The sequence below is a fragment of the Nelusetta ayraudi genome, unplaced genomic scaffold (assembly GCF_046127955.1).
Source record: "Nelusetta ayraudi isolate G7.1 ecotype Tasmania unplaced genomic scaffold, CSIRO-AGI_Nayr_v1 ptg000017l, whole genome shotgun sequence".
Classification (NCBI taxonomy): domain Eukaryota; kingdom Metazoa; phylum Chordata; class Actinopteri; order Tetraodontiformes; family Monacanthidae; genus Nelusetta; species Nelusetta ayraudi.
The window spans coordinates 8,206,518-8,231,969 of record NW_027466067.1 but is presented as its reverse complement, the minus strand read 5'-3'; the positions used below and the strand labels follow the sequence as shown (position 1 = coordinate 8,231,969).

General features: G+C 44.3%; 1 protein-coding gene across 10 annotated transcripts in view; it reads left to right on the top strand.

The window, feature by feature from the left end:
• Positions 1 to 10,467, top strand: part of tox2 (TOX high mobility group box family member 2) — a 112,995-nt gene extending 102,528 nt beyond the window's left edge. For 6 of the 10 annotated variants that reach the window (XM_076025213.1, XM_076025216.1, XM_076025212.1 and 3 more), the window contains 4 exons: positions 2,085 to 2,165; positions 6,001 to 6,423; positions 6,611 to 6,759; positions 7,854 to 10,467. In XM_076025213.1, the coding sequence (XP_075881328.1) occupies positions 2,085 to 2,165; positions 6,001 to 6,423; positions 6,611 to 6,759; positions 7,854 to 7,896 (696 nt within the window). In that variant the 3' untranslated portion in view covers positions 7,897 to 10,467. The remainder of the gene's footprint in view (positions 1 to 2,084; positions 2,166 to 6,000; positions 6,424 to 6,610; positions 6,760 to 7,853) is intronic. The other 4 variants (XM_076025217.1, XM_076025218.1, XM_076025219.1 and 1 more) reach the window with 1 other exon arrangement.
• Positions 10,468 to 25,452: the final 14,985 nt, after the last annotated feature.

The window sequence follows — 25,452 nt, the reverse complement described above, 5'->3', positions numbered from 1 at the left end:
GACGAGGTCTCTCAGCTGGCCTGGGAACACCTTGGGGTCCCGCCGGATGAGCTGGAGGGAGTGGCTGAGTCCAGGGAAGTCTGGGCATCTCTGCTGAGACTGTTGCCCCCGAGGCGGTGGAAGATGGATGGATGGATGGATGGATGGATGAATGGATGGATGGATATTGGTAAAAGCTACATACAGTATGTAGTATGTACTATGTATGTAATTTATAATTCATACAGCCCATGAATACATAAGCAAAAGCGTATAGCCACAGTAACAGTAATTTACTGTGGGTGTAAAAGGCCACCGTAGTTCACTGGCAAGCTCGAGAGAGGGAGTCCCAAAAAGGACTTAATCTATTAATCCAATCTAAAATGTAACCACTTGATGTCGCTGTCTCTTTTTAAATATCTCCAATTATTGCACACGTCACCTTTCAACGCTCGTCGCAATAAAACTGGCGCAGCTTGGGAGTTTCCCCCGAGCCGCGGAACGATACCCTGTTCCACAGCGCCTGACGACTGTTTACCGAAGGAAGGGATGTAATATTAATATTGTAAATAGAGAGGAGAGTGAGGATAAACATCAACTGTTTGAGCAAGAGATTGTATCCGTCTTTGTCCCAGGTTCTTGTTTGCCGCCGCACGTCTTTTTTGTTGACCGACTTTGTCAGCAGCTGCCGGCCCGGCGTACATTTGGCAAGACGTGAATGCCTAATGGACACCAAGACCACCTCCTCCAAATAAGCGACCCCCTCCGATTGCAGAGTGGGGATCAGTAATTACTCGCACACAATTTAAATCCACGTCAAAATGATTCATAGAGGAGCAGCAATCGGGAGAGTTCCTCCTGGCACATTTAAGGGTTGGAAATCTTTTGGTTTTTTTTTTTTTCATTCGCAACTCGTTTTCCCATCATCAAAAAAAGCCATCCGCATCTATAAAGAGCCCGTGAGTGACACGTAATGACATTGACTCGCGTCCCCCTGTCTTAGCGCATCATTGGAGGTGCATTCAGCAGCCTTCAGATTGCCTCTTTGCTAATGCTGTTTTGAATTCTCGCTGGCTCTTCCTGTTTTTTTTTATTTTATTTTAACCCCTCCTTACCTTCTTCCGTCCTTCCTTCCTTGCTTCCTTCCTTCCCTGCCTCGTTTGAATGGCATGCCGGGACGTCGGCCCCGATTAAGAGACGATCTTCACTTTTTAATAGGGGAAGACTCTGAGAAGGCGCAGGGAAGATGACAAACAGAACAGCTTCCCACTGCGTATTGAAGGCCGCTTGAAAAAAAAAAGCTTTCAGGGCCATTTGTGTTTCAAACGTGTTGAAAGAATAAAAGACCTCAAATGGTGGCAACACAGTGCAGACGGAGCAGAAGTCTCTGTCGACTTGTATACATATATATATATATATATATATATATGTATATATATATATATATATATATATATATATATATATATATATACATATATATATACATATATATATACATATACATATATACATATATATACATATATATATATATATATATATATATGTATATATATGTATATATGTATATGTATATATATATGTATATATATATATATATATACATATATATGTATATATATATATATATATATATATATATATATATATATATATATACATATATATATACATATATATATACATATACATATATACATATATATACATATGTATGTATATATATATATATATATATATACATATATATATATATATACATATACATATATATGTATATATATATATTTATATATATACATATATATATATATATATATATATATATATATATATATATATATATATATATATATATAGAGAGAGAGAGAGAGAGAGAGAGAGAGAGAGAGAGAGAGAGAATACACACATATATGTGTTGTTTCATTATGTTGTGTTGTTTCATTGTAAAACTCACTGCCGGGGCACACACGCACCACGACGTCCCGGAGTCCTAATCCGCAGCAGTCGGGACGGACCGCGGCCCACTTAGGTCTTTGTCAGCCTGTGGCATCGCCTCGTAATCACTGGTTGTTGTTGTTGTGTTTGCTCCTCTCCTGCAGAGCTACAAGAGGAAAACAGAGGCAGCCAAGAAGGAGTACCTGAAAGCCTTGGCCGCCTACAGAGCCAGTCTGGTTTCCAAGGTAACCGCAGGGGTCACGTCTCTGATATACATGGGTCAGGAGTGATGTAAGGGATAATAAGTTGGACACAATTCCTCTCACTCTTACATTGTATTTGTGCCTGTGCATGTGTGTGTGTGTGTGTGTCTGTGTGTGTGTGTGTGCTCAGACGAGAACAGTGGAAATTAGGACTCAAACACATCCAATTTGCAACCTGGGGAGAAATGAAAAGTATCAGTTCACTCTGCGGAGTGCGTGTGCGTGTGTGTGCGCACGCGTGCGTGCGTGTCTGCCTGTGCACGCTCATCAGTCTGCACTTGTAAAGAGTAGAAGTGGAAATTACCCATTATCCGCTGTCCTCCTGATGTTTCTGTCCTCCCTGATGGGCCGCTAATGTTCCGGCTCACATGCTAATAATTGCACTCTCACTGCGGCTGGATTCACACACACTGCGCACGTCATAATTGTAACACGGACGTACAAGCCAAGGGAATGGGGGAGGAGGCGGAGGGGGAAAAAAAGAGCACTTTGATGGGCATATTTGCCGGCGTGCTCAGGAGGCACCGGGTCCTGCTGTGTAAATCTAGACCTTTGAAGCAGATTTATGTCGTTTTATTCCGACCATCCCAGTTTGCGTTCACGCTGCCCTTTATTAAACGAGCGTTTAGCATTTCATTTATTTCCTCCTACTCGCCTGTGGGGCCGCTGCATTCAAACTTACCGAAGGGGAAGGCGAGACAGAGACAATGAAGAAGACAACTCGGCCACTGGTGAATGCGGGCTAACCGGTGATCATCGATCTATGTCACATATCTATAACCAAAAGAACCAAAACAAACTAAGAGTTCCATGAAAGGGGAGCTGTTATGATAAAATCGGTTCTTTCCGCTCTTTGGCCCGTCTTGTAGCATTGCACATAACACACCAAGTCCGGAAAAGGACAACAAGTCAAGCTAATTATCACAATAGTAGAAATAGTAGTAGTAGTAGTACTAGTAGTAGTAGTAGAGGAAATCCCCACTAGCTAGCGCTAGCAGTGGCCAATCACAAGCAGGTGTGCTGTTCTAAGGCGGAGCCACAGATGGAGCAGGTATGGGAGGGGCTTATAGAGCCAGAACCTCATCAGGCTGAGCGAGAGAGGGGCTGGTTTTGTAAGTTCAAACTAGGAGTTTTTTTGACAGCTGACCACCAAAATTCAGGTCCTAAATCTAAAAAGCATCCCTGACAGGAACCCCTTTGAAACAAGGGCCGGTGTGAACGCATCTGAAATCCGGTTTGAAGTGGAAGCTGAGCATTGTGTCCTCTCCTGTATCACACCTCACGCAAGCCACTTCGCTACCTTATTTCTGACAACGGGACCACCTCGGTGACGCGCATCCTCCACCCCCACCCCCCCACCCCCCCTCCTTCCATCCGCGCAGCAGCACTTCCCCGTTTCAATCTGCCGCCTCTCCGCGTTTCATCCCGGCCTCCCGGGATTGTTTCCAGTAGGAAGGGGAAAAAAAACAAGAAAAAACACACACACACACACGCGCGCGACTCGAAATTGCATTAGCATATCGTAAGCTCCTCCCCCTCCTTCCTGCTCCCAGCCACTCGCGGGCCGAGACACAAGCACCTTGATTGGGGCGTGAATGGTTGATTCATCAGCGGCTCTTCACCGCTGTTCTCACCTCTCGTCTCCGCCGCAATTACACATTCACGCCAGATTCGCTGCCGGCGCGCCGCCCCTGATTGACGCGTGTAGGTTGACGTGCCAGTCAAGAGGGAGGAAGAAAGAAAAAAAACAACACAAAAATAAACTTTCACCGCGAAACCCACTCTCTCTTTCTTTCTCTCCATCTTTCTTCCTTTATTTCTATCCTGCTCAGCGGTTCATTCATTCTGCGGCAGCCAATCAGAGTTCAGCGCTGAATCTCCCAGCTCAAAGCGAGTCCTCCTCCCCCCCCCCATCCCCCACCCCCACCCACCCTCTCTCTCTCTCTTTTTAATTACCAATGAAAGGGTCTTTTCAAAGTGAATGGGGGAGGGGGATCGGAGGCAATCGAAGCATCATTTGAAGGATTCGCTTCTCCTGCAGCACCTGTTGCCTTTTTGTTCTGCAGCGGCACGTCAGTTTGTTTGGGAGGAGATGGTGGGAGGAGGAGGGGGGGAGGAGGGGGGGAGGGAGGGATGATAAATTTGATTGCCTTGATTCAGAATCCGTCTCCTCCTCCTCCCTTAAGACTCTGCCTCCTCTCTTCCACGTCCCAAAAAGTTGGCCAAGACCACCAGAAAAGCATGAAAAATATGTATTGTTTCTTCAAAAAGAAAAAAATACAAAACCAAACATAGCAAGAAGGTTGTGGGTTCGATTCTGGGGTCTCCTGGGACCTTGGATGGATGGATTGTTTTTTTATTGTGAAAATAGAAGGCAAATTAAAAAAAAAAAGACGTTGCACTCTGTGCAGTTCCTTCTACGAAACCTTTCCCCACGACTGACAGACTCCTCTCGCGCGTACAGGGAGTTGCTCTCGCCCTCGTGCGCGCTCTCGTGCACGCTCCCCCTAACGAGGATAAAATACAGTTTCCGGGCGTCACACCAACCACTCGTCCTTCTCCTCTTCCTCCTTCCTCCTCCTCCTCCGCCACCGCCATTTTTTAAGCGTTTAATTTTCCACTTGACCCCCGCGAATCCCCCCGTCACCCCCCCACACACAAACACACACCACCCCGACCGTTACCCGACCCCCCCCCCCCCCCGCCCCCCCCCCCGGCCCCCCACCATCGATTATTTTCCCGGGGTTTTTAGAGGGATGGATGTGAGCCATTACTAAACAGCCGAGCGGCGCACATCACTCCGGCCCGGCTGACAGCTAATGAGACGAGCCGACTGTAACTCACACCACACGCTGTGCCAGTGTGTGTGTGTGTGTGTGTGTGTGTGTGTGTGTGTGTGTGTGTGTGTGTGCGGGGCAAACATGGGTGACATTAGCGCCAGGCAAAAGAAAGGCCACTAAATACAGTGACTACTGTGAGGGGGGAGCGACCGTATTTACAATCGCACACCGTTGCCTCCGAGGACCCACGTGACAAAATTATCCACTGCGGCCGTGTGCTGAAAAAACACACAATGATGTTTATGATGTCACAAAGGGCACCGGCCCCCACCGCCAGAGGTTTGTTCCGACCCATCGGACGGCCTCTCCGCTCCCTTTCTATCGGAGAGTCACCTTGCGGAAGCAACTTTAGGAGGAGGCTAAACTGCTAGGCTAGGCTAGGCTAACTTGTGGGAGACTATAAACACAGGGCTAAAATGTACCGTTTTTCTCAAGTTCTGTGGAGGGTTTTATTTTTCAGCCGTTTCAGATGATTATGCGAAGCTGCACCTTTGAAGTCTGTGTTGCAAAATACTTTTGTTGAAGGTCAAGTGGTTAATTATTTAATTTTATGATTTGATTCAATTTGTGTGTTCTTTGCACAAGTGCCAGTGCGAAGGTCTTCACAGTTTTGTCTACTGAATTCTTACTTCTTAACTCTTAAATTTTTGAGAAAAAATATCAAATGCAGGAAAAGCTGCAATATATGTGAAAATAGTAACAGACTAACAGTGAGTTGAGAGACTCGAATTAACCTTCCATGGAGAGAGAAACTTAAAATACTTTCATTTTCAAGGGCTTTGAGTTTCACTATTTAAAATGATCTTTTATTTGCTGCCGCTTTATTATGTTTTGGTATCTTGGTTGATTGGAAAACATTTGTATTAAGTAAAAAAAAAAAAGTACTGGAGTCTCCATACACGGCACCTTTAAAACAAAAAACAGGAAAAAAAAACAAACACCGGAAGTGAAAACTAAAAGTGTGCCTCCTCCCGCAGACGTACAGCGACCCTGCGGAGGTCAAGAGTGCCCAGACCAGCCAGCCCTCCCCCCACATGATGCCAGCCAACCCGCCCCTCTACAGCGTGCCAGCGCCCCCCCAGCCGTCGTCGCCCTACCTGGGGCCCGGGGCCTTCCCCCTGGCCGAGCTGCAGAGCTACGCGGGACACGCCCCCCGCCACGCGCTCTCGCAGACGCTCAGCCAGTCGCAGATGCTGCCCAGCATTAGTGCCTCTCCGCCCTCCTCCTTCCAGATCAGCCCGCCCCTGCACCCCCACCCCCACCAGCAGCTCTCCCTGCACCAGAGCTCGCTCCTCAGCCAGCCCATCCGAATGCAGCAGGTCCAGTCCCAGCCAATCATCCCCCACCAGATGGGGCTGCAGGCCTCCCTCCACTCCCCGCCGCCTGGCCAGCAGGTAAAGGTGACTGGGCGCGGCTCTGTCGCACCCCTCTTGTGGAGTTTTACATAGATAGATGGATAGATAGATAGACATCGCACAATAAGAGATAAAACGTATAAACAGTAGATGCCGCAGTGCTCCTCTTCGGTTTTTGTCTGTGGATGTTGTTTTTAAGTTCGCCGGCTGATTGTGCGATCGTGTCCTTCAGGGTTTTTCTCACCTCCAGTCAGAGTACCAGAAGAGCATCGGAGGCTCCCAGTCCCCAGGAGGGCCGGGCCCCGGGCCGGGCCCCGGGGTGCCTCAGAGCCACGACTGGGACGGTGAATACTGCAATCGAGAGTGTGGCAACCACTGCAGGTCAGTGAAGGCAACCTCCGCTACACACGCTGGCCGGGTCCACGGGAACGCGCACGAGTAGCTCGCCACCGAGAGGAAAAAAAAAAAAAATGAAGACGTATTCTTAGTTGACGTCTTTTTTTGTTGATATTGAATTTGGACTGGATGGTATAGACAAATATATATTTAAAACCAAACGCACCCCAGGATTAAAAAATGCAGTTAGGCGTACGGTAGCTAGCAAACCAATGCTAGCCTGTGCTCCAGCACCGCTGGGTATTTGCTATTAGCCATCACCCTATTAGGGGGAGCATACAGTATTTGGACTGAGTGAAAAGCAGGACACTTGACCCTATAAGATACTCAAATGATACTAGGCCAGGGGAGGGCGAACCTGCAGGACGTGACCTGGGTTCAAACGGGACGCTCGGTCCTCCCGCTGGGCGTCTAGAACACTAATGTGGCAAAGTGTTCCGCAGTGTGTGTGGCTGTTTGGACACATCTGTCAGCGTGAACGCGTGTTGAGGCTTCAGTCCAGAAGAAGGAGATCTGAATCCCGTTAAGACGCCTCCGTCCGCGTCTTTCCATTACCGGCTAAAGTGCCGAAAAACTGTCAGCCGCCCCCAGGTAGCAGACGAGGGAGGGGAGTGGGGGTGTGAGGGGGTGGTGGAGGGAGAGATGGAGGGAGCCCAGGAGGCGATGACGAGCTAATGGAGGCTGCCAGGACTTTTGACAGGCAGCAGGAGAGGAAAAGAAAACAAGCCCGGCGCTCCAAGAAGTTAAAGGGGAAGAAAACACACAGAGTTGTGTTTTCTTTTATTTAGACAGAATTTCAGCACCCGGAATAATTTTAAACTGTCGGCTCATGATCCAACTCTGCTTCCCTTCTCTTCCTTCTTTCTTTTTCTCTCTCTGTCCTCCTTCCTTCCTTCTTCATTTCTTTCTTTCTCTTACTTCCTTCTTTCTGTCTTTCTTTCCTTTTCTTGCTTCCTTCCTTCTTCATTTCGTTCTTTTCATTGCTTCCTTCTTTCTTTCTCTCTTGCTTCCTTCCTTCTTCATTTCTTTCTTTTTCTCTCTCTCTCTCTCCCCCCCCCCCCCCCCTTCCCCCACTACAGCGGCAGCATGATTGGCAGGGACAAGCCACTCTACCTCACCTGAAACTGAAGACGAGCGGCCCGTCGACACGTACGACACCGAGGAGTCTCCTCCCACCCCAGGACCCCGCCCCCCTCCTCCCCCACCTCACCACCCCTCCCACCCCCCTCCTCCCCCTGCCAACCGACCTCCCTCCGACGCACACGCTCCAGTGCAGTTCACACTTAACAAACATACCGTACAGTTACACTTACACACACACACACACACACACACACACACACACACACACTCATTCCTCCTCCCAAACACCACCTCTTTTTTTAAAGTCAGTGTACCCCCCCCCCGCCCCCCTGCCCCACCCCCCACCCCACTCAGATTCTAGAATTGTGTTGTTGTTTTATTCAAACTGACTGCTGTCTGTACTGCTTCATGTATTAGCAGTCCTCTCGCTGTTTGGACTTTTTCTTTCTTCTTCTACTTTATTTTCGCCAAGCACTTACAAGACCCCCCCCCCCACCACCACCCTGGAACTCCCACCTACTGTGTTTCCCTCCCTCCCTCCCTCCCGCAGGCCGAGGCCGTGCAGATCACTGCACCTGCCGTGCTGGTCGCCACCGTCACCCTCATCCAGCTTTAATCACAACCAGAGGAGAACCAAACGCTCTTCCGCTACTTTAATCCTTTTCCTCTATGATTTTTTTTTAATTTCAACCCGGTTTTCATCGTCGTCACTGTTTTTATTTATTTCAGGGTTTTTTTTTTGTTTGTTTGTTGTTGTTGTTGTTGATGTTTTTGTTTTTTTCTTGCCAATAAACGTTGGACTCTTTAACTGTAGAGAGAAATTCAACACGTAACGTGGCGTTTTAGACGTGATGGGTAGCTTCGCTTCAAGGCCTGCAAAATTAATAGAAAACAGGTTTTTTTTGGGGGGGGGGGGCGGTTAGGGAGTGAACCACAACAACAACAAAAAAAAAAACACAATCTTTTTTTATATAAATATATATCTATATCTATTATATATCTCCAAAGACCTGCCGAGGTCTGGCGAGCCGTCACAGTGTGATTGTAAATCACCTTTACGGGACATAAAAATTGGAATCCCAGATAGATTCGGTTCTCCTTTAATATTACATGTTAGTCATTTGCTGTGTGTGTGTGTGTGTGTGTGTGTGTGTGTGTGTGTGCGCGTGTGTGTCAGTCATGACGTGTGCAGTCAAGTGTTTACCTGCGTCAGTGCACTGATAGATACACGCGCACGTGCACACGCACACACACGCACACACACACACACACAGACGCGTGAGAGTGCCTGGGCGTCGGAGTCTTGCTGCTGGATTTCGACGGCCTGCTGCAGCCGGGTTTTCAAAGCGCCGTTTCACTCGCTCACTCGCTCGCTCGCTCGCTCTCGCATTAAATCTGTGCTCGCTCGCTCGCTCGCTCGCTGGATGGCTGGCTGGTGTGGGTTCTTTTTCCAATAAGGTTCAATCTGAAAGTGAATACACAATGTGTGTGTGTGTGTGTGTGTGTGTGTGTGTGTGTGTGTGTGTGTGTGTGTGTGTGTGCGCGCGCCCCTGCAGATCATTAAATGGAAGGGTGGTGGTGGTGGTGGTGGTGGTGGGGAGGGGGAAGAAAAACAGGCTAGAGATAGAAGGGAAGCGAGAGAAAGACTTGAAAGGAAAAAGAAGGAGAGGAAAACGTCCCTCCGCCGACCCTCCCCCCCCATCCCCCACTCCCCCCCCTTCCCCAACCCACGTTCCTCCTTTCCCTCCATCTGTCTGACCATAATGTCACTTCTGTCACTTCTGTCTCCCTGACATGCAGAGTGCATCCATCACAGTGAGCCATCACATCCACCATTACACTTGTTTCTTTCTCTTATTACTACTTTTTCTTTTTTTTTTTTTTTTTTTTTTTTTTAATTTTTAAATAAGTTTATAGTTGGTGTTTGGTTGTGTTACTCTCATCTTTTTTAAAATAAAAAAAACAAACAAACTTTTTCGTGTGATTAACAGAGATGCATTTTTTTTTGTTTTGTTTTTTTTTGCTGACAGACATCTGTATTTATCTCTTTACTTGTAGCATCATTTCACTTTTCAAATTTTAAATTGTGCAAAAAAAGAAGAAAAAAAAGGAAGATGACCCCCCCACCCAACCTGCCAATTGTAGTTATTTTATTTGTAAAGCCAGTAATGAGAAATATTTTAAATGGTTATTATCATTATTATATTATAGTGTTTTTGCTAGTTGCCCATCAGCCATTTGACAGGTTTCCTTATTTATGAACGAAATCGGATCACTTTCTTTCCGCTTCTTATGATGGAGATGTATTTTTTATTCTTTATCGTTTTTGTTATTTTTAGCCTTGTTTGATAAAAAAAAAAAAAAAAAAAATGACCGCAATGACTTTTTTTTTTTCTTTATCTTTTTACATTTTGGGTGCTGCTCCTTCTTTTTTTTTTCTCTTGCCAGCAGCATCTGTTTGTGTCACGACGCTTTGTTTATTTCAAACCTGCATAATAATAATAATAATAAAAAAATGAAAATTAATCATAGCTCTGACGTCTGCTCATTTATTTTATTGAGTCGTCTGGTTGTTTTCAGTGAATTTCTTGGGGTGGAGGAGAAGAGGGGGGGAAATTGTAATTAAAGATGAAAATAAAGATGAAAAGATGAAACTGCACTTTTTCCATCGTGAGTGCGTCGGCACGCTGCAACGTGTTTTGCGCTGCGGAAGGTCACGTGGTCGTAGCCTATTTATATATTTAGTGTACATTTTACCCCGGGGGGCGAAAAATGAATACGAAGCAAAGTTAAAACAAAATCAGTGTCTTTGAAGCCCAACGCTATTTAGCTCTTTATTGAAACGACTCTTAGAACACTGAAAAAATGGATGAAATACAGCGATTTTATGACTTACTTACTATTAATGTATCTTCAAGTTTGTCGGGCCGGCTTAAAAAGCTCAACAGGAGGCGTGTGGCCCCCGGGCCGTAGTTTGCCCATGCCTGTACTGTACAGTAAATGACTTGATATTTCACACGTGCAAAATCAAAATGAAAAAACTCATCATGAATACATCAAGTGATGTGAATATCATGTGAATAAAAATCGTACGGCTCTTCTTTCGCTTTCTTTTACAACAATAGACCAATTAGGTCATCTCAATATCCTTCAGTGAACGTTCTGTCCTGACTGACGTGCCGAAATACCAGCGGAGAATTCTGGGATTCGGAGAACTCGCGGTACAGGTGCCGTGCAATACCCGCAGGCTGCCTCTAGTGGTGACTTTTGTATCGGCCTCGCGGGACAAATATGATTACACCGCAGGCCACATTTGGCCCGCGGGCCAGAGTTTGACACCTATACAGTAAACTCTCTGAACAAACAGCAGAGCCAGAAGACGTTTGCTCCGCTTGTGAAAGTGGTGCATCGTAGGCGTCAGTGTCAGGCAACGCAATGAAATGCACAAACGCAGGCGACCGTCCAAACACTGATTTTTTTTTTTAATCCGGTTGAAAAGGATTTTTTTGTAAAATAATTTTTCTACTTTATTATGGTTTTGCCACTTATTTTTATCATGAATATTTATTATTTCCTTTTCTATAATAAAACAGTTGGCAAATAGCTCATCATTGGAAAATAGGGGAAACATGCTGCTGCTGCTGCTGCTGCTGCTGCTGCTGCTGCTGCTGCTGCTGCTGCTGCTGCTGCTGCTGCTTTGTGGTCTGACACATATTACAGGAAAATCACAGTCATACAATTTTAATGCAGTGCCAGATAAAAGAGTTTGCAAGCAATTGCCGTTTGTGTGTTTTCATGTCAGTTTCTTCCGCGTATCATCGGGCACCAACTCTCCTTCATAGCTCAAGGGACAGGGTTTTTTTTTTGTTGTTTGTTTTTTTTTTTTTTTTTTTTTAACTTCACCTTCCTCGCTTGCGGTCGGCGTGGGTAATAATACCGTCGTGCACATCCTTGGCCTCGCTCCCGTTCCATCGCCTCGCAAGTCGAAGGGAGGCCAACGGTTGGATGAAAAGCTACAATTTATGACGGGGGTCGTCGCTGAGAGGAGGCCACTGTAGCACCTTTGTTGCTTTCCAGACACATTTGGTGGCAAAAAGCAGCAAAAGCGACAACGGGCCGGCTGATGGATGAGGTCGGCGTGGCGGCCACTGAGAGGGACGTAGAGGAGCGACGGGTGAAAAATGGCCGAGATAAAGTCGCTGCGGTTATCATTTCTGGATGCTATTCGTGGTGGATTCGGTTGCACGGTGTGTTTATATGACGCATTCGAATGTTACGGTAGAACATTTATGGAGGCGGCATCACTCCAAACAACTTCCTCTAATTCGCTCAGAGTTTGGCACGCTTGACGTCGCCCTTGTCTTTTTCAAATCGGTGCCAATGCGCATAAAAGCTCCATTTAAACACGTGTGATGAATGAACGTAGCGAACGTTTAGCTTGTGTGACGGAGGAGCCGCTAGCGCTAAAGAGCGGCATTCCTCAAGCTAAGACGTCCATTTACTTAACAGAGCCTTGGCAGTGTGCAATAAATAACTAAACAGAAGCACAGCACAAGCATTTTTTTTTATTTAATTTTTTTTAATCTTTAAAGGAAAATTTTAATTTTGCTTTGCTTGACATTCATCTGTGTCAAAAAAGTGTCATTACTCAAAGTTAATTAACTGGCCCAGACTGTACAAGTCATTGACAAGTTAACTACACACATCATTTTTTTTTGTTTTTTTTCGTACCATGTGACCATGTGCGCGTTCTTGTTTTCACCTACACAAAGTAGATGCGTTGGGGGTTTTTTATGGGTGGGGGAGGGGAGGGTGGGTGTTGAGATTATGAAGGAGTTGTTTCGTTACATGCATGCAAAGATTCTTCTATATTTATTTGCCTGGGAAAAAATAGGCTAAACACATTTGCAGACGATGCACGACTTTACCTCGGTGTCACTGTACGGCCGATAAAAAGCCGATCATCTGTCCCGTCACTGGGTTCCCCCCCCCTTTAAAAAGCTTTCTTATTTGCGCCGTTGTGGCGACTGTGCAGCGCCGCCACCAAAGCTCCGTGATGTGGCTGAAACGTTGCCGTCCTTTGCCCTCACGGCTTTGCACTGAGGTAAAGGTCACTGCCGGCCGTGAGGGTGCGTGGCTGGCGTGCGCAGCAGGGGACACCAAACGTTCTCTGCAGACCAGCCACCGCAGCACACAGACAAAGCGTTACAGTTGCAACTCTGGTGCTGCGGAGCAACAATCGGCAGGAAGTGTAGGCGGTTTTAGCAAGAAACGGGTTTCACTTTGTGCTCTGTTGGATTTCGGCTCTGCAAAAAGGGGGGCAGGTTTCCGCGTCGACGACATGCAACAAAGAAAATAATCATGACATTTTGTGTGCAAGTCGACGCCGCTGTGCACGAACTCCATCGGAGCTTTTCGTTGATGGTGCACAGACTTTGGCGCAGGCTGCTGGAATTCGGCGCACAGGACGAGAAGCACGCAAGCGCGCCTGCGGTTCCCCACCTGCAGACACGAATATAATCCAGCGTCTGCGCAATGTCAACTGAAAAACCATCAAGCGCCACGTGCGGTAACCCATTCCTTTCCATTGTCCATTTCCTGTGTGACGAAAAACACACATTTGAAGTGGTGGCATTGTTTTCTAAAAGACCAGTCACACCTTTTCCTTTCTTTTTCTTTTCTTTTTCTTTTCTTTTTTTTTTTTTCGGTAAACGTATAAAATGTCCCACAGACTAATTTTGAAACGTCAGGTGATGAAGAGGTTCTCTCTATGACTGTATCAAGTCCTATTTATATGTCTCAATATCAATATTACTACTCTGTCTCACACTGAAAGCCCGCTTGTTGCAAAAGGAGAACAAAGGTGGCCTGTTGTGAATTTAGAAGGGGGTTGGGGAGGTGGGAGGGGGGAGAGGGGTGCAAACAGTGCTGCAGAGCTAACGCAAATGTTTTGTGGTGCAGTTTTTGTGTTTGGTTACGGAAAAGGTACATTTACTGTATCCACTTGAAAAAAAAAAAAAAGCTAATGAGTGCTTTGTTAAAAACAGAGCTCAAACCGTCAGCTAGCAGCTAAACCGTCAATATTTTTCATCGTTGTGGCTTTAAATTCCAGTTTATTGTAATTATTTTATTGTTGTATATGTCCTTTGTTTGAACTGCATATATGTAACTGTATATGTGTATGGTTAAAAATTATATATACATGTATACACATATATATATATATATATATATATATATATATATATATATATATATATACACATATATATATATATACACACATATACATACACACACATATATATATATACATATATATATATATATATATATATATATATTTATATATATATATATATACATATATATATATATACACACATATACATACACACACATATATATATACATATATATATATATATATATATATATATATATATATATATATATACATATATATATATAAACACACACATATACACACACACACATATATATATATATTTATATATATATATATATATATATATATATATATATATATATATATATATATATATATATATATATATATATACATATATATATGTATATATATATATATACATACATATATATATATACACACATATACATACACACACATATACATACACACACATATACATACACACACATATATATGATCATATAATCAGTAATGGCATTAATCAATGTTTAAATTTTCAAATTTTCTGAACTAAACTAATTCAAGTCGACTAACAGCAGCTCCAGAGGTCCAGAGCAGAGGCAGCAGCCACAGAGACGGTTCGCACATGTGCGGCCTCCTCTCCTCCACGCCGTCCCTCGTCTGTGGCCGGCGCAGCCATGAAGCCCACATCCCTTTAGAGGAACCGCTGCGCTCAAGAGGTAAAACAGCCGCACGTCGCACGTTTCTCCCTCTCAGCACTTCTTCTTCAGTGCTGACTTGAAGTGGCGGTGAGTCAGATTGGGAACCGCACACAAGAACTATTTTCTCATCACTCCTGCAGCAGCCTGTGAGAGTCAGCGCTCTCTTTGTGCCCTGTATCACCCAGCAGTGGAGCCTGACACACGCGCACACGCACACGCACGCGCACGCGCACGCACGCAAAGTGAGACCCGCCGTGTGCTCTCATTTCAGAACAGTGCAGCTGCTCTATTTGAGCAATATCGCCCACACATGCTGCATTTTATACTCCAATAATTGCATGTTCGAGACGCCGTTCAAGGGAAGTGGTGGATGTTAGCGTCTGCGGTTCTGGTCCAGATGTTGGGGATTAAAAAGGCTCGTTATGAAAACACAAGTGCGAGTTGGTTCATCAGGGGAAGGAGATAAGGCACTCGTGACACGTCGACGCCGTTTGAATGCCTGCGATGGGATGAAACGGCGCGGCGCGTTGGCTCGTTGGCTCGTTGTGTAACAGAGAGTCCCAGCATTTGGCTGGTGGGGGGAAAAGAAGAGAAAAAGTCTGTGTTCTTAAAATCGGCGCCATAGCAACCAAGCTGTGAAACATGCCTGGCCAACATATTGTAAATGTGACTCTAAAAATATATACAAATTAAAAAAAAAAACTCAACTCAACTAAACAAAGCAGTTCAGTGTTTGGCTGTTTTAATGCCTTTTGAAAAGTGCTCAAACATTTCTGGTAGTTGGGGTTTTTTCGGATTCTTTTTTTAGATGCAACACAATAGAAAGGTCACTGGAAATATTTTAACCACTGATTAAAGGATGAGCTGTTGGCAACTCGGAGGTTTTGGTCGCACGGTGCAATGATGAGTACCTGAGACCTACTTTCAGCAAACTCAAAGAGCCTGCAGAGACAGTTTGGACTTTGAAGTCAGAACCGCAAATTCGAAGAACGACATAAAACACGGTCTTCTCAATTCAGGAGCAGTTAAGATCTAAACAGTTTCAATATAGACACACAACACAGGAATCATAGGTTGAGTATGAGAACTATGGTGAAAAAAAACCCGTTTCTGAAACTTGGCTTTGGTTTACAAAAAAAAAAAAAAAAAATGACCTTTTCAGATAAAAAAAAAAAATAATAATAAAAGATCCCACCGTTCCTTCATTTATTCTTGAGTAGTGTGAACTTGTCATTAGCGCAAAGCTCAACTCTTGGCCGCCAAAGGCCGCCACCTATACGGATAACCTTTGTCCACAACGAATCTAATTACTTCATGATTAGGACAAGGAGAGGATTTGCTGGATGTACAATACATTTCATCTACCTGCTCCAGAGACATCTAGACCATAAGAACTAAAGAGGCTCTGGTTGAGTACACAGTGTCACTCTAACATGCACTGACTGGAGTGACGCGATGCACAGCCCAGGGGACCGCCAGGGCCGCTAGCAGACTACTTCTAGAGCGTCTCGATCAGGACCTCAAGGATGTGTAACCGTTGACAGCAAAAATAAAATTGGAAAGATTCAACAACAGCCAATTCTTGACCCGATGCATGAACTTGAACTGTGAAGTTGAAGAAAAAAGACCTTGAACGTGGGCGAACAAAAGACACACTCAAGCTTAACATGTCATTTAATCAGACGACTGACATTGCCCCCAACAGGAGAGGGGCAGCGAGTCACTGGTTGAAGGTTGTCTACCCCTGTGCAACACAATGGTTGCAGTGGTTCGTACCGGGACACTCCTGTTGCAGGGTCGATCCCTGAGCACAGGGTCTTTCTGTGTGGAGTTTGCAGGTTCTCCAGGTGTGTCACACGGTCCAAAAACAAGCGCAAGAGGCCAGCCGGGAACTCTAAATTGGCCGTAAGGGTGACTATGTTTGTCCTTCACTGTGAGGTGAACTACCGACTCGTCTGAGTCCCATTTGGGGTATGCCCAGGTGCAGAGAAGTAGGTATAGAAATGGTTGGACGGACTGATGTTGACTCCTCTACAATAGGTGGCGACATGACCTGTTGACAACGCTGAGCCTATGGGATAGTTCAAACATGCTAGCACCTAGCAAACAGCTAGTGGAATCCACAGCCCCTTGGTGCTCCGTACAAGTGTTGATCTAATTCACGGAATCATTTTCATTTTTGTTTTCTAGCTTCTTTGTCCATTTTGAATTTAGCCCTACAGCTTTCACTGCTGGTTTGTCAGTTTGTCAGTCTGCCGCCAGCTAAGGTGCACACATAAAACTGCAGGTCGACTCTTCATTGCATATCCTGGCGTATGGGTTCTACCACCACTTCTCCTGGCACGCAGGGTCACGGGGGTTGCTGGACTCTATCCCAGCTGTCTTAGGGTGAAGGTGAGGTTACACACCCAGAGTAATCTGCAGATTCATCGTAGGGTCAAGACAGACGCACAAATAACCACGCACACGCACAAATAAAGACACACGGAGAAGCTCCCCCATGAGGGAATCGAGCCCATGACCTTCTTGCTGTGAGGGGAGAGCGCGAACCATCTTGTATTGGTTTAACTGAACAGATTTAGTTTGCTATGGTTTTATCCAATGTACCTAAATTAACAAATACACACAAACACACACTTTTTTTTGTTGTTTTTTTTTGTTTTTTTTACTAACGCCACACAAACAAATTCAAAGCTCAAACTATTTGCTTAACCCAACCACACCAACTTCACTGTGTGCAGCTGTGATCCTTCTTTAAGCTAAATGAATGAATAAAGCGTGAGCTGAGATTCCACCTCCTCCACAACGTGTCATACTGTTGGGAGGGAACGGTGGTGCTTGTTATTCTTCCTGAAATAAAGAAAGTTTTTATACATATATATATATGTATATATCAAAGACCTGGTTTTCCATTTTAATGCTTGCCTGACATTCCTTGTATTTTTCCGCCTTTCACAATTAAACTCTTTTTTGTCCCCGCACATTTCAGGAGGCTTTGTGTTTGTTTGCATTTTTCATATTTTAAATCCAGTATGTTGTTCAGTCTTTAAGTCCCATCACTCTCTATTTGTGTCTTTGACTCAAACTTTTCCTTTCTTCCCCAGGGACGTTTATTTTTGACAGAGGCATCCGCTTTCATTAGAATCAAATGCACCGGAATCTTCTCCTTGTTTTCTCCCCGAGTTTTCTCTTTTTTCTGCCTCTCGTCCAAGTAATGATACTTTCTGTCACTCCAAAGTCGTCTCAATCAGTCCCCCCCGTGTTTTCTTTTTTTTTTTTTTTTTTTTTTTTAAAGAATATTGACTTGAAAGGCTTGGAGCAGGTGAAAAAATATGTGGACTGAATTCTAACTCGGGATTCAAATCAAAGGATGATCTTGGGCTCTGTTGTTTATGGAGAGTTCCAGGTGGCAGCACGCAAACGCTGATGAAGGCCACTTTCTTTTTTTTTTTTTAAATAAATATGTATTCTCAGATAAAAGCACTTTAACTTGTTTTTCTTAGTGTAAGCCACCTATTCATTAATGCTGTCAGTGTGATGGAGGCACTTGACTAACATGGAGCGGCAGCTGCCGTCGTAGAGACTTTGTGCAGGGACACCACTGGAACATTCAACCCGGTAAATTGTTGGGCTTGGTCATACACGTAGAATAGTAATAACACATTGTTGGAGGAACAAGAATTATGTATGAGTTTAGCGTCACAAATTGCAAAATGGAAACAGGCACACTGGAGCTGATATTTTGTTATGTCTGTAAAAAGAAAAACAAGCAAACCAAACCTTCGGGGCAGAGGGAATTTACTAACTTGTCATGTTCCAGAGTTGAAAACATTTCGTAAAAACAGATTACAGTTCGAATTGAACACTGCTTTTACTCTACGTAATAGAGACTTGTTTAGAGTTATTAGTTTGCTTTAGTTTTTTCTGTCATTCTGGTGAGTCAGTGAATCTCTGCACCTTTTCTTGTTTTGCAAAGCACCTGTGAAATACCTCTCTAAAAAGAAGCAGCATGTATTGCCAAAGTGTCAACCACCTACTGTATATCAGGATGCACAGTCAGGCCCACCTTCAGACAGGAGCAACTCAAAATAGGGGCTACTAAATACAAAACGTCACTTTCTGATGTCCTGATGTTTTAAATAAGTGACTGAGAACACTGCAGTACACATGCCAGGCCTCAAGTTGGCAGTGTAATTAGATATGACAGGAGCAGAGCTGAAGACAAACAGACATTTAACCGCTTTGGAATACGAAGACATGAAATCCGGCACAAAACAGGCAGTGAAATCAATTCTGGTCGCAAATTAAATACAACGCGTATCGGCTATTGACGTCGCTACGATAGTCGATGTGACCTTTAACCTGTGAGCTTCACACTGTTTAAGGTGCACATTCAGTAGCTGAAAGAGAAAATGAATGGACGTTTTCAATTCATTTCACAATATGCCGGCAGCAAAACAAGTGTAATACTTTATATGCACAATACATATGACATGTAAATGCAAGCTAGCCTACTAGCTATTCACACAATTGCGTTTATATTCATTCAAAGGTCACATGATGTGGTGCGCTATGTGTTGACATTGGAGGGATAATTATCAATTAATGAACAATCTAAAAAGTCATGCATTTGCATGTCAAGACCTCCAATCAGACATGTTGATTAAGAGCTTTGTGTGGAGTTTAAAAAATACTCCACTCGAAATAAAGGAAAAGTGTCTCTTGAAAAGAAGCGTCCCAACAGCCATGACCAAGGTACCCCGAGAGCAGCAAGCTACAATTGCAAAACGTGTTTGCTATTGTCAAGAGTGTGTTCTATGAATATTTCGGGGGGGGGGGGGGGGGGGGGTTCTGGAAATGAAAGTCAGGTTAAAAAAATGAATCCCTGTTTTTCTGATGCCCCACTTAATGAAATAGTTGTTGGTAGAAGTAATTAGTAAAAAGCCGTTGTTCTTCTCAGGAGCAATGCTACTAGTAGTAGTCGTAGTAGCAGCAGCAGCAGCAGCAGCAGCAGCAGCAGCAGTATCAATAATAAATCCTGTTCTGCCCAACTGAAGACCAATATGAAAACTCAAAATGCAACATTCCACTTTATTCTATTCTGCTATAATATGGCTACCTCCCAGAAGGGAACCAGCCCTTTTACTTAAATACAATGTGATCACAGGTAAATAAATAAATAATAGTTGTGACTCCATCTAAAAAAAAACATGCATTTGTCGTTTCTGTTGTGTTACAAGAAGCCCCTTTAAAAAAAAAAAAATCTTCCACATTGGGCCTTTTTATTGAATTCTCAGCCTGTAGGCAACTGTTGAATATTCCGACATCTATCAAGAAATGGACTGTAACCGGCATCATTATTTTTGCATCACAGTGAAACAACCCTAGACTAAAAGTAGGGGGGGCGGCTCACCTCACACATCAATCAACCCAACAAAAACCTACAGAACCTTTTTCCCCCCCCCCTCCCATCTAAGAGCCTGATGAGGATCCAGGACCCTCACTCACCCCTTATCCATACGCTCACATAATAAACACAGCCGTTCCATCATTCCTTCTTAACTTTAATTGCATTTGTTAACCGTGAGCCAGTAATGACTTCAATCTGGTTTTCTTCTCACGCCCACGCGCTCGCAGCCCCGCGGCCTCCTCTTTCTCCGTTTGTCAGCCTCACATAATAAAACACAGGAGAAAGCGGCTCGGCAACAAAAAAAACAAAAACAAAAAAAAAGCCACATTCTAATATGTTTCTTTTTTAAAATGGATTATCAAATTAATGGAAACTGCTCAATAAGTGGCGCAGTGAGAAATGCTTCCCACCTAATTGAATTAGGTTTTTTTTTATTTTTTTCCCCCTCCATTTCTGTGATTTCTCTGTTTGTTTTTGGCAGCTGCCATCTGTTTGCCTGGGACCGGCTCTATTAATAAGCTATTCAGATTGAGATGGGGCTTTTTTCCAGCAACTGTTTCTCACCTCCTCTCCATCTCTCTCCCTCCCTCTCTCTCTCTCTCCCTCCCTCTCTCTCTCTCCCTCTCCCTCTCTCTCTCTCTCTCTCTCTCTCTCTCTCTCCCTCCCTCTCTCCCTCTCCCTCTCTCTCTCTCTCTCTCTCTCTCTCTCTCTCTCTCTCTCTCTCTCGCTCTCTCTCTCTCTCTCACTTCTCCTCGCTCGCTCTCGGGCGATTGTCATGGAAATCATCAAAAAGGTGCCAAAGCGGCAAACAAAAGAAAGGAGCTTCGACGTACACCTGAGCCAAAAAGAACAGAACTGTCCAACTAATTACGACGGGGACAATTAAGATTGTGCATATTTATTGACAGGGAGGGGGGGGGGGGGGGGGGGGGGTTCTCACGGCAGCATATGCTCATGAATAGCAAAAAAAAAAAAAAAAAAAGATGATATTTGAGGGGAGGCCGCTGCGGAAGCGCCGCCTATACGATGGCGCTCGCGCTGACGAATGGAAACATTCTCATCAGCGCCGTGTGCGCGCAGTGTTTTGATGCAACCGCCGTGACTAAATAGCGGCGCGGCCGGTTCCCATCGACTCAAATAACAGCGTAAAATAGTGTGGGGGTTGGGGGGAGGGGGGGGGGGGATTCTAACCTCCACTCTCACCCCCCCCCCCCCTCACCCCTTCTTTTTTCTTTCTTTCAATGCTCCGAGAACAAGAAATTTCAATCAGGGCTTTGCTCGGTATTCTGATCACCCCCCCCCCCCCCCCCATCTCTCTCTCTCTCTCTCTCTGTCTCTCTCTCTCTCTCTCTCTCTCCCTCCCCGCGTAATACAAGTCTGCTTTAGAATTCATAACTCCATTTGGAACGAATAAAAGGCTGCCATGATGGAATATTTCCAAGGAGCTTATTTGAGCGAGAGGTGGGAGGGGGGGGGGGGAAAACACAATTTGCTTTGGCATATTTAATGAGTCTTACCTGGTGTTTAAGACATACAGCGGTAATAACGCTGTTAAAATAAATAAATATATAAACGGCAATAGTGGTGACTGGGGGGGCAGGAGAGAGGAGGAATCCGAGCTATGCCTTAGCATGAAATGAGCACCTGCAATTCCTGCCTCTGGGATGAGGATGGGAGAGACAGAGGGGGGGTAAAAAAAAATGGAAGGGGAACGAAGAGGACAAGGGATGGAGGGAGGCCTCGTCAAAGTTAGAAAGAGCCAGCTCAGCTCGCCTCTCATTTTCTGCCTCTCTTCTTCTCCTGCCCGGAGCCGCGCTGGAGTCTGAATTGAATCAAACAAGCCAGATTGATTAAGCTCGGATGAATGACTTTCCAGTGACACGCAGGGATTCAGCCTCTCTCTCTCTCTCTTACACACACACACACACACACACACACACACACACAGCGTCTGACACGGCCGTCGAGGGACGGGGAAGGTGTGTGTTTGTGTTTGTGTGCGTGCGTGCGTGCGTGTGTTTTTTGTTTGCTGCCGTCGCTCTGGTTCCTTGAAAGTCCCGTTTGATTCCCACCGAATCCCGCTTTGATCCCGGCGCTTCGCGGCACGAGGAGGCACAATGAGGCAGTGTGAGAAAATAGATAACACGCTCTTCAAATTGGAATATGAATTGCTCCGCTCGAGCCTCGGTATTAATCTCTTGCCCTCTTTTCTCTCTCCAGTCCTTTTCGAGTGGAGAGGGGAGGGGGGGGAGGAGGGAGCAACACGGAGAGAATAGGCAGAGACAGGGCGAACAAGAAATGGAGTATTGAATATTGTGGGATGTCCTGCTCTGAATTAGGTCAGGACCAATCAAAGCTTAAATGTTCTCTCGCTCGCTCGCTCGCTCTCATCACTCTCTCTCTCCCTCCCTCCATCCTTCCCTCTCTCTCCCTCCCTCCCTCTCCTCTCCTCTCTCTCTCTCTCCCACCCTCTCTCTCTCTCTCTCTCTGTCTCGTTTCCCTTTTGTGTGGAGAAACGGAGACCCCTACTGGTTGGAACGACACATTAAAATCTGTTCAATATGATGGTTGGTCCCATCCTTCAGTACTCTACTGCCACCTGCCTGCTGAGGACCATGCTGCCCCGGAACAAATAGTCCACAGATTATCCAAAATAAAAACCCATTTCTGATTATCATTATTATTATTATTTATTTATTTATTTATTTTTAATGTGAGCGCAATGGCTCACTCTGCTCCTTTCTCTCTTCCTCTGTCTCTCCTCTATTATTGTATTTCACCCCAACTACTCACAGGCAGATGATGGCCCTCTGGAGTCTGGTTCTGCCCTAGGTTTCTTCCCACAGGGGAGTTTTTCCCAGCCACTGTCGCATCTTGCTTGCTCCGGGGGCCCGGTTGGTTCTCTCTGATTGTATAAAGCGCTTTTAGCGCTAAAGTTAAAATAAAGGTTTTTTATTATTATTATTAATAATAATAATAATTAGCAACCATTTTTTTAAAGGTGTATAAGATTTTGTGAAATTTGATTGTGAGAAAGCATAAGGCAGTCAATGCTAATTTTAATACCCGCTATGAAATCAGAGGAGAAAAAACCCATAGCAGGTCCACGTTCAGGGCTACTGTAGATACATGGTGGCACAAAATGGCAGTCTCCTCCCTGTTTATGTCAGAATGAATGCGCGTTAGTAATTTACGGCAAGAGTTATTTATCTCGGTGCGCTTAACAAAGACACACCATGAGTATTTTCTATTTCAATTCATATGGATAGAGTCCTTTAAATGTTGCACACTGGTCCTGTAATGTGCCATGCAGATCATCCAGTTTTTTCTTAAATACAAAAAAAAATACAAAAATAGCAACAAAAGGCAAGTAAGGCATAAATCCATTCACGTCTTGAAAATGTAGTCATACTGAATCCAGACGCAGAGATGCGAGCCTTTGATGAACAGTTAGAGTTAGTGGGAAAATTGGCCTTCGCAAATACACTTGATCTTCACCCTGCTCGACTGTACAGTATGATTGAAATACAGCCACTCAGGGTAATGGTGCTTATAATCCAGTCTATAAAGTCTATAAAGAGACTAAGCACAGAACAGGAAGGTAGATGGAAATGATTTAACACCTGCGGCGATAACCACTGTAGTTGTTTCCTTCAAGTGCAACTTAATCACTGAAGCTGTAATGGACAAGAGGAAAGCAGAATATGCAATGGCTCAGAATTTTGCATCTGGAGTAGTTTAATAAGGATTTTTCTTTTTTTCTTTTTTTTTTTTTAATTGTTAAAAGAAAATCCCATTGTGTCCGCTTCCCATTAAAATAAAAGCATCACCGGCGCATTTGAATTGCAGACCCAGCGTTTTGGAGAGCTTCCATTAACCAGGAGGAAGGAATAGAGCAGCCAGCTTAGCCCATCATGTTTTCAAGTATGAGGTCCCAACTGATGGACAAGCTCCATATTTACAAGGCCATTCTGAATGGCTTCAGCTGTTTTTAACAAAAAAAAAAAAAAAAAGCTAAATTACCCTACAGGAGTCAAACAAGTGCCTAAAACATCAATCAAAATGAATTTACTCTTTTTCGCATGTATGCTGACAAAAAAAATGCATAACACAAAGAGCCACACTTCCAGACAAAAAATTGAAACGTCTATGAGCAACGATGTGCCAACAACTCAACTTTCAAAGGTTAGTTTAATAAACATAAACAAACAACCAGGTAGACGAGGTTAAACATATAATTGCCTTTGCAATGCAATTACGAGTTACTTGATTATTAAAGTCGGACCAAGCTTTTAAAAAAAGAAAAAAAGAAAAACACAGTCAACGAGCACAAACAGCCCCAAGGCCAAAGAGTGGCTACATGTTCCACAACTGCTGAATTTACAACGAGCACCTTGTTTTTTTTCCATCAACCAACTTCATTAGTGCAGTTTTGAAAGCAAGAGAGCTTTGTAAACAACATTTTATGAAAGCGTGACAATTTTGAAACACAACCGTCTTCGTTCTATCAACAGAGATGCTAGCAAGTTAGCAATAAAGGCGGGGGGGGGGGGACAGACTGCCAGGAGATTTGTCAAACGCTGAAAATGCCATATAAATGCTTAAAAAAACAAAACACAGTCATGAAAACGCAGCAGTCGCACGGCGGCGACACGACCAGAGACCGTCAATGACTCAGAGAGAAGAACCAGAGAAGAACCAGATACACAGAGCCATGAAAGTGAACTGGGCGACTCGCCGAGCTGCTCTCACTCTTTGATCCCGTTTCTTTTCTCCTACAGCCGCCTCCCGTCCTGACATTTGTCGAGCGGTTCGTCACTCTTGAATAATAGCTGCGTCTCAATTGAGAGGGTTTTCTCGATATTTTATTTCCTGATCACATGATTAAAGACAGACTTGATACTGGTCCGCCTCAAGATCGACATGGCATTGCCAAGCATTCCCCACTGAATGTGTGGATCGGGTCGTAAAAAGGCCTTTAAAAATCATATTGTTTTAAAAGAAATAGTCCATAGTTTATCGGTTTATCGCCACAACCTCCACTCCACTACTAAATTGCATGTACTGTATACCATTGTTTTATTCTATATGCCTATAGTGTGTAATTTACTGCCATGTCATGTACCTTGTGTTGACATTTGCAGACATATGCAACTATTTTGTGCAATGAGAATAGATTTGGGACAATATAGCTATTTCTAATATTGATAATATTGACTCTCAAAATGGTGAATACAAAGGTTAATACAGACAAATAGAAGGCCAAACTAATACACTCCACTTCTAAA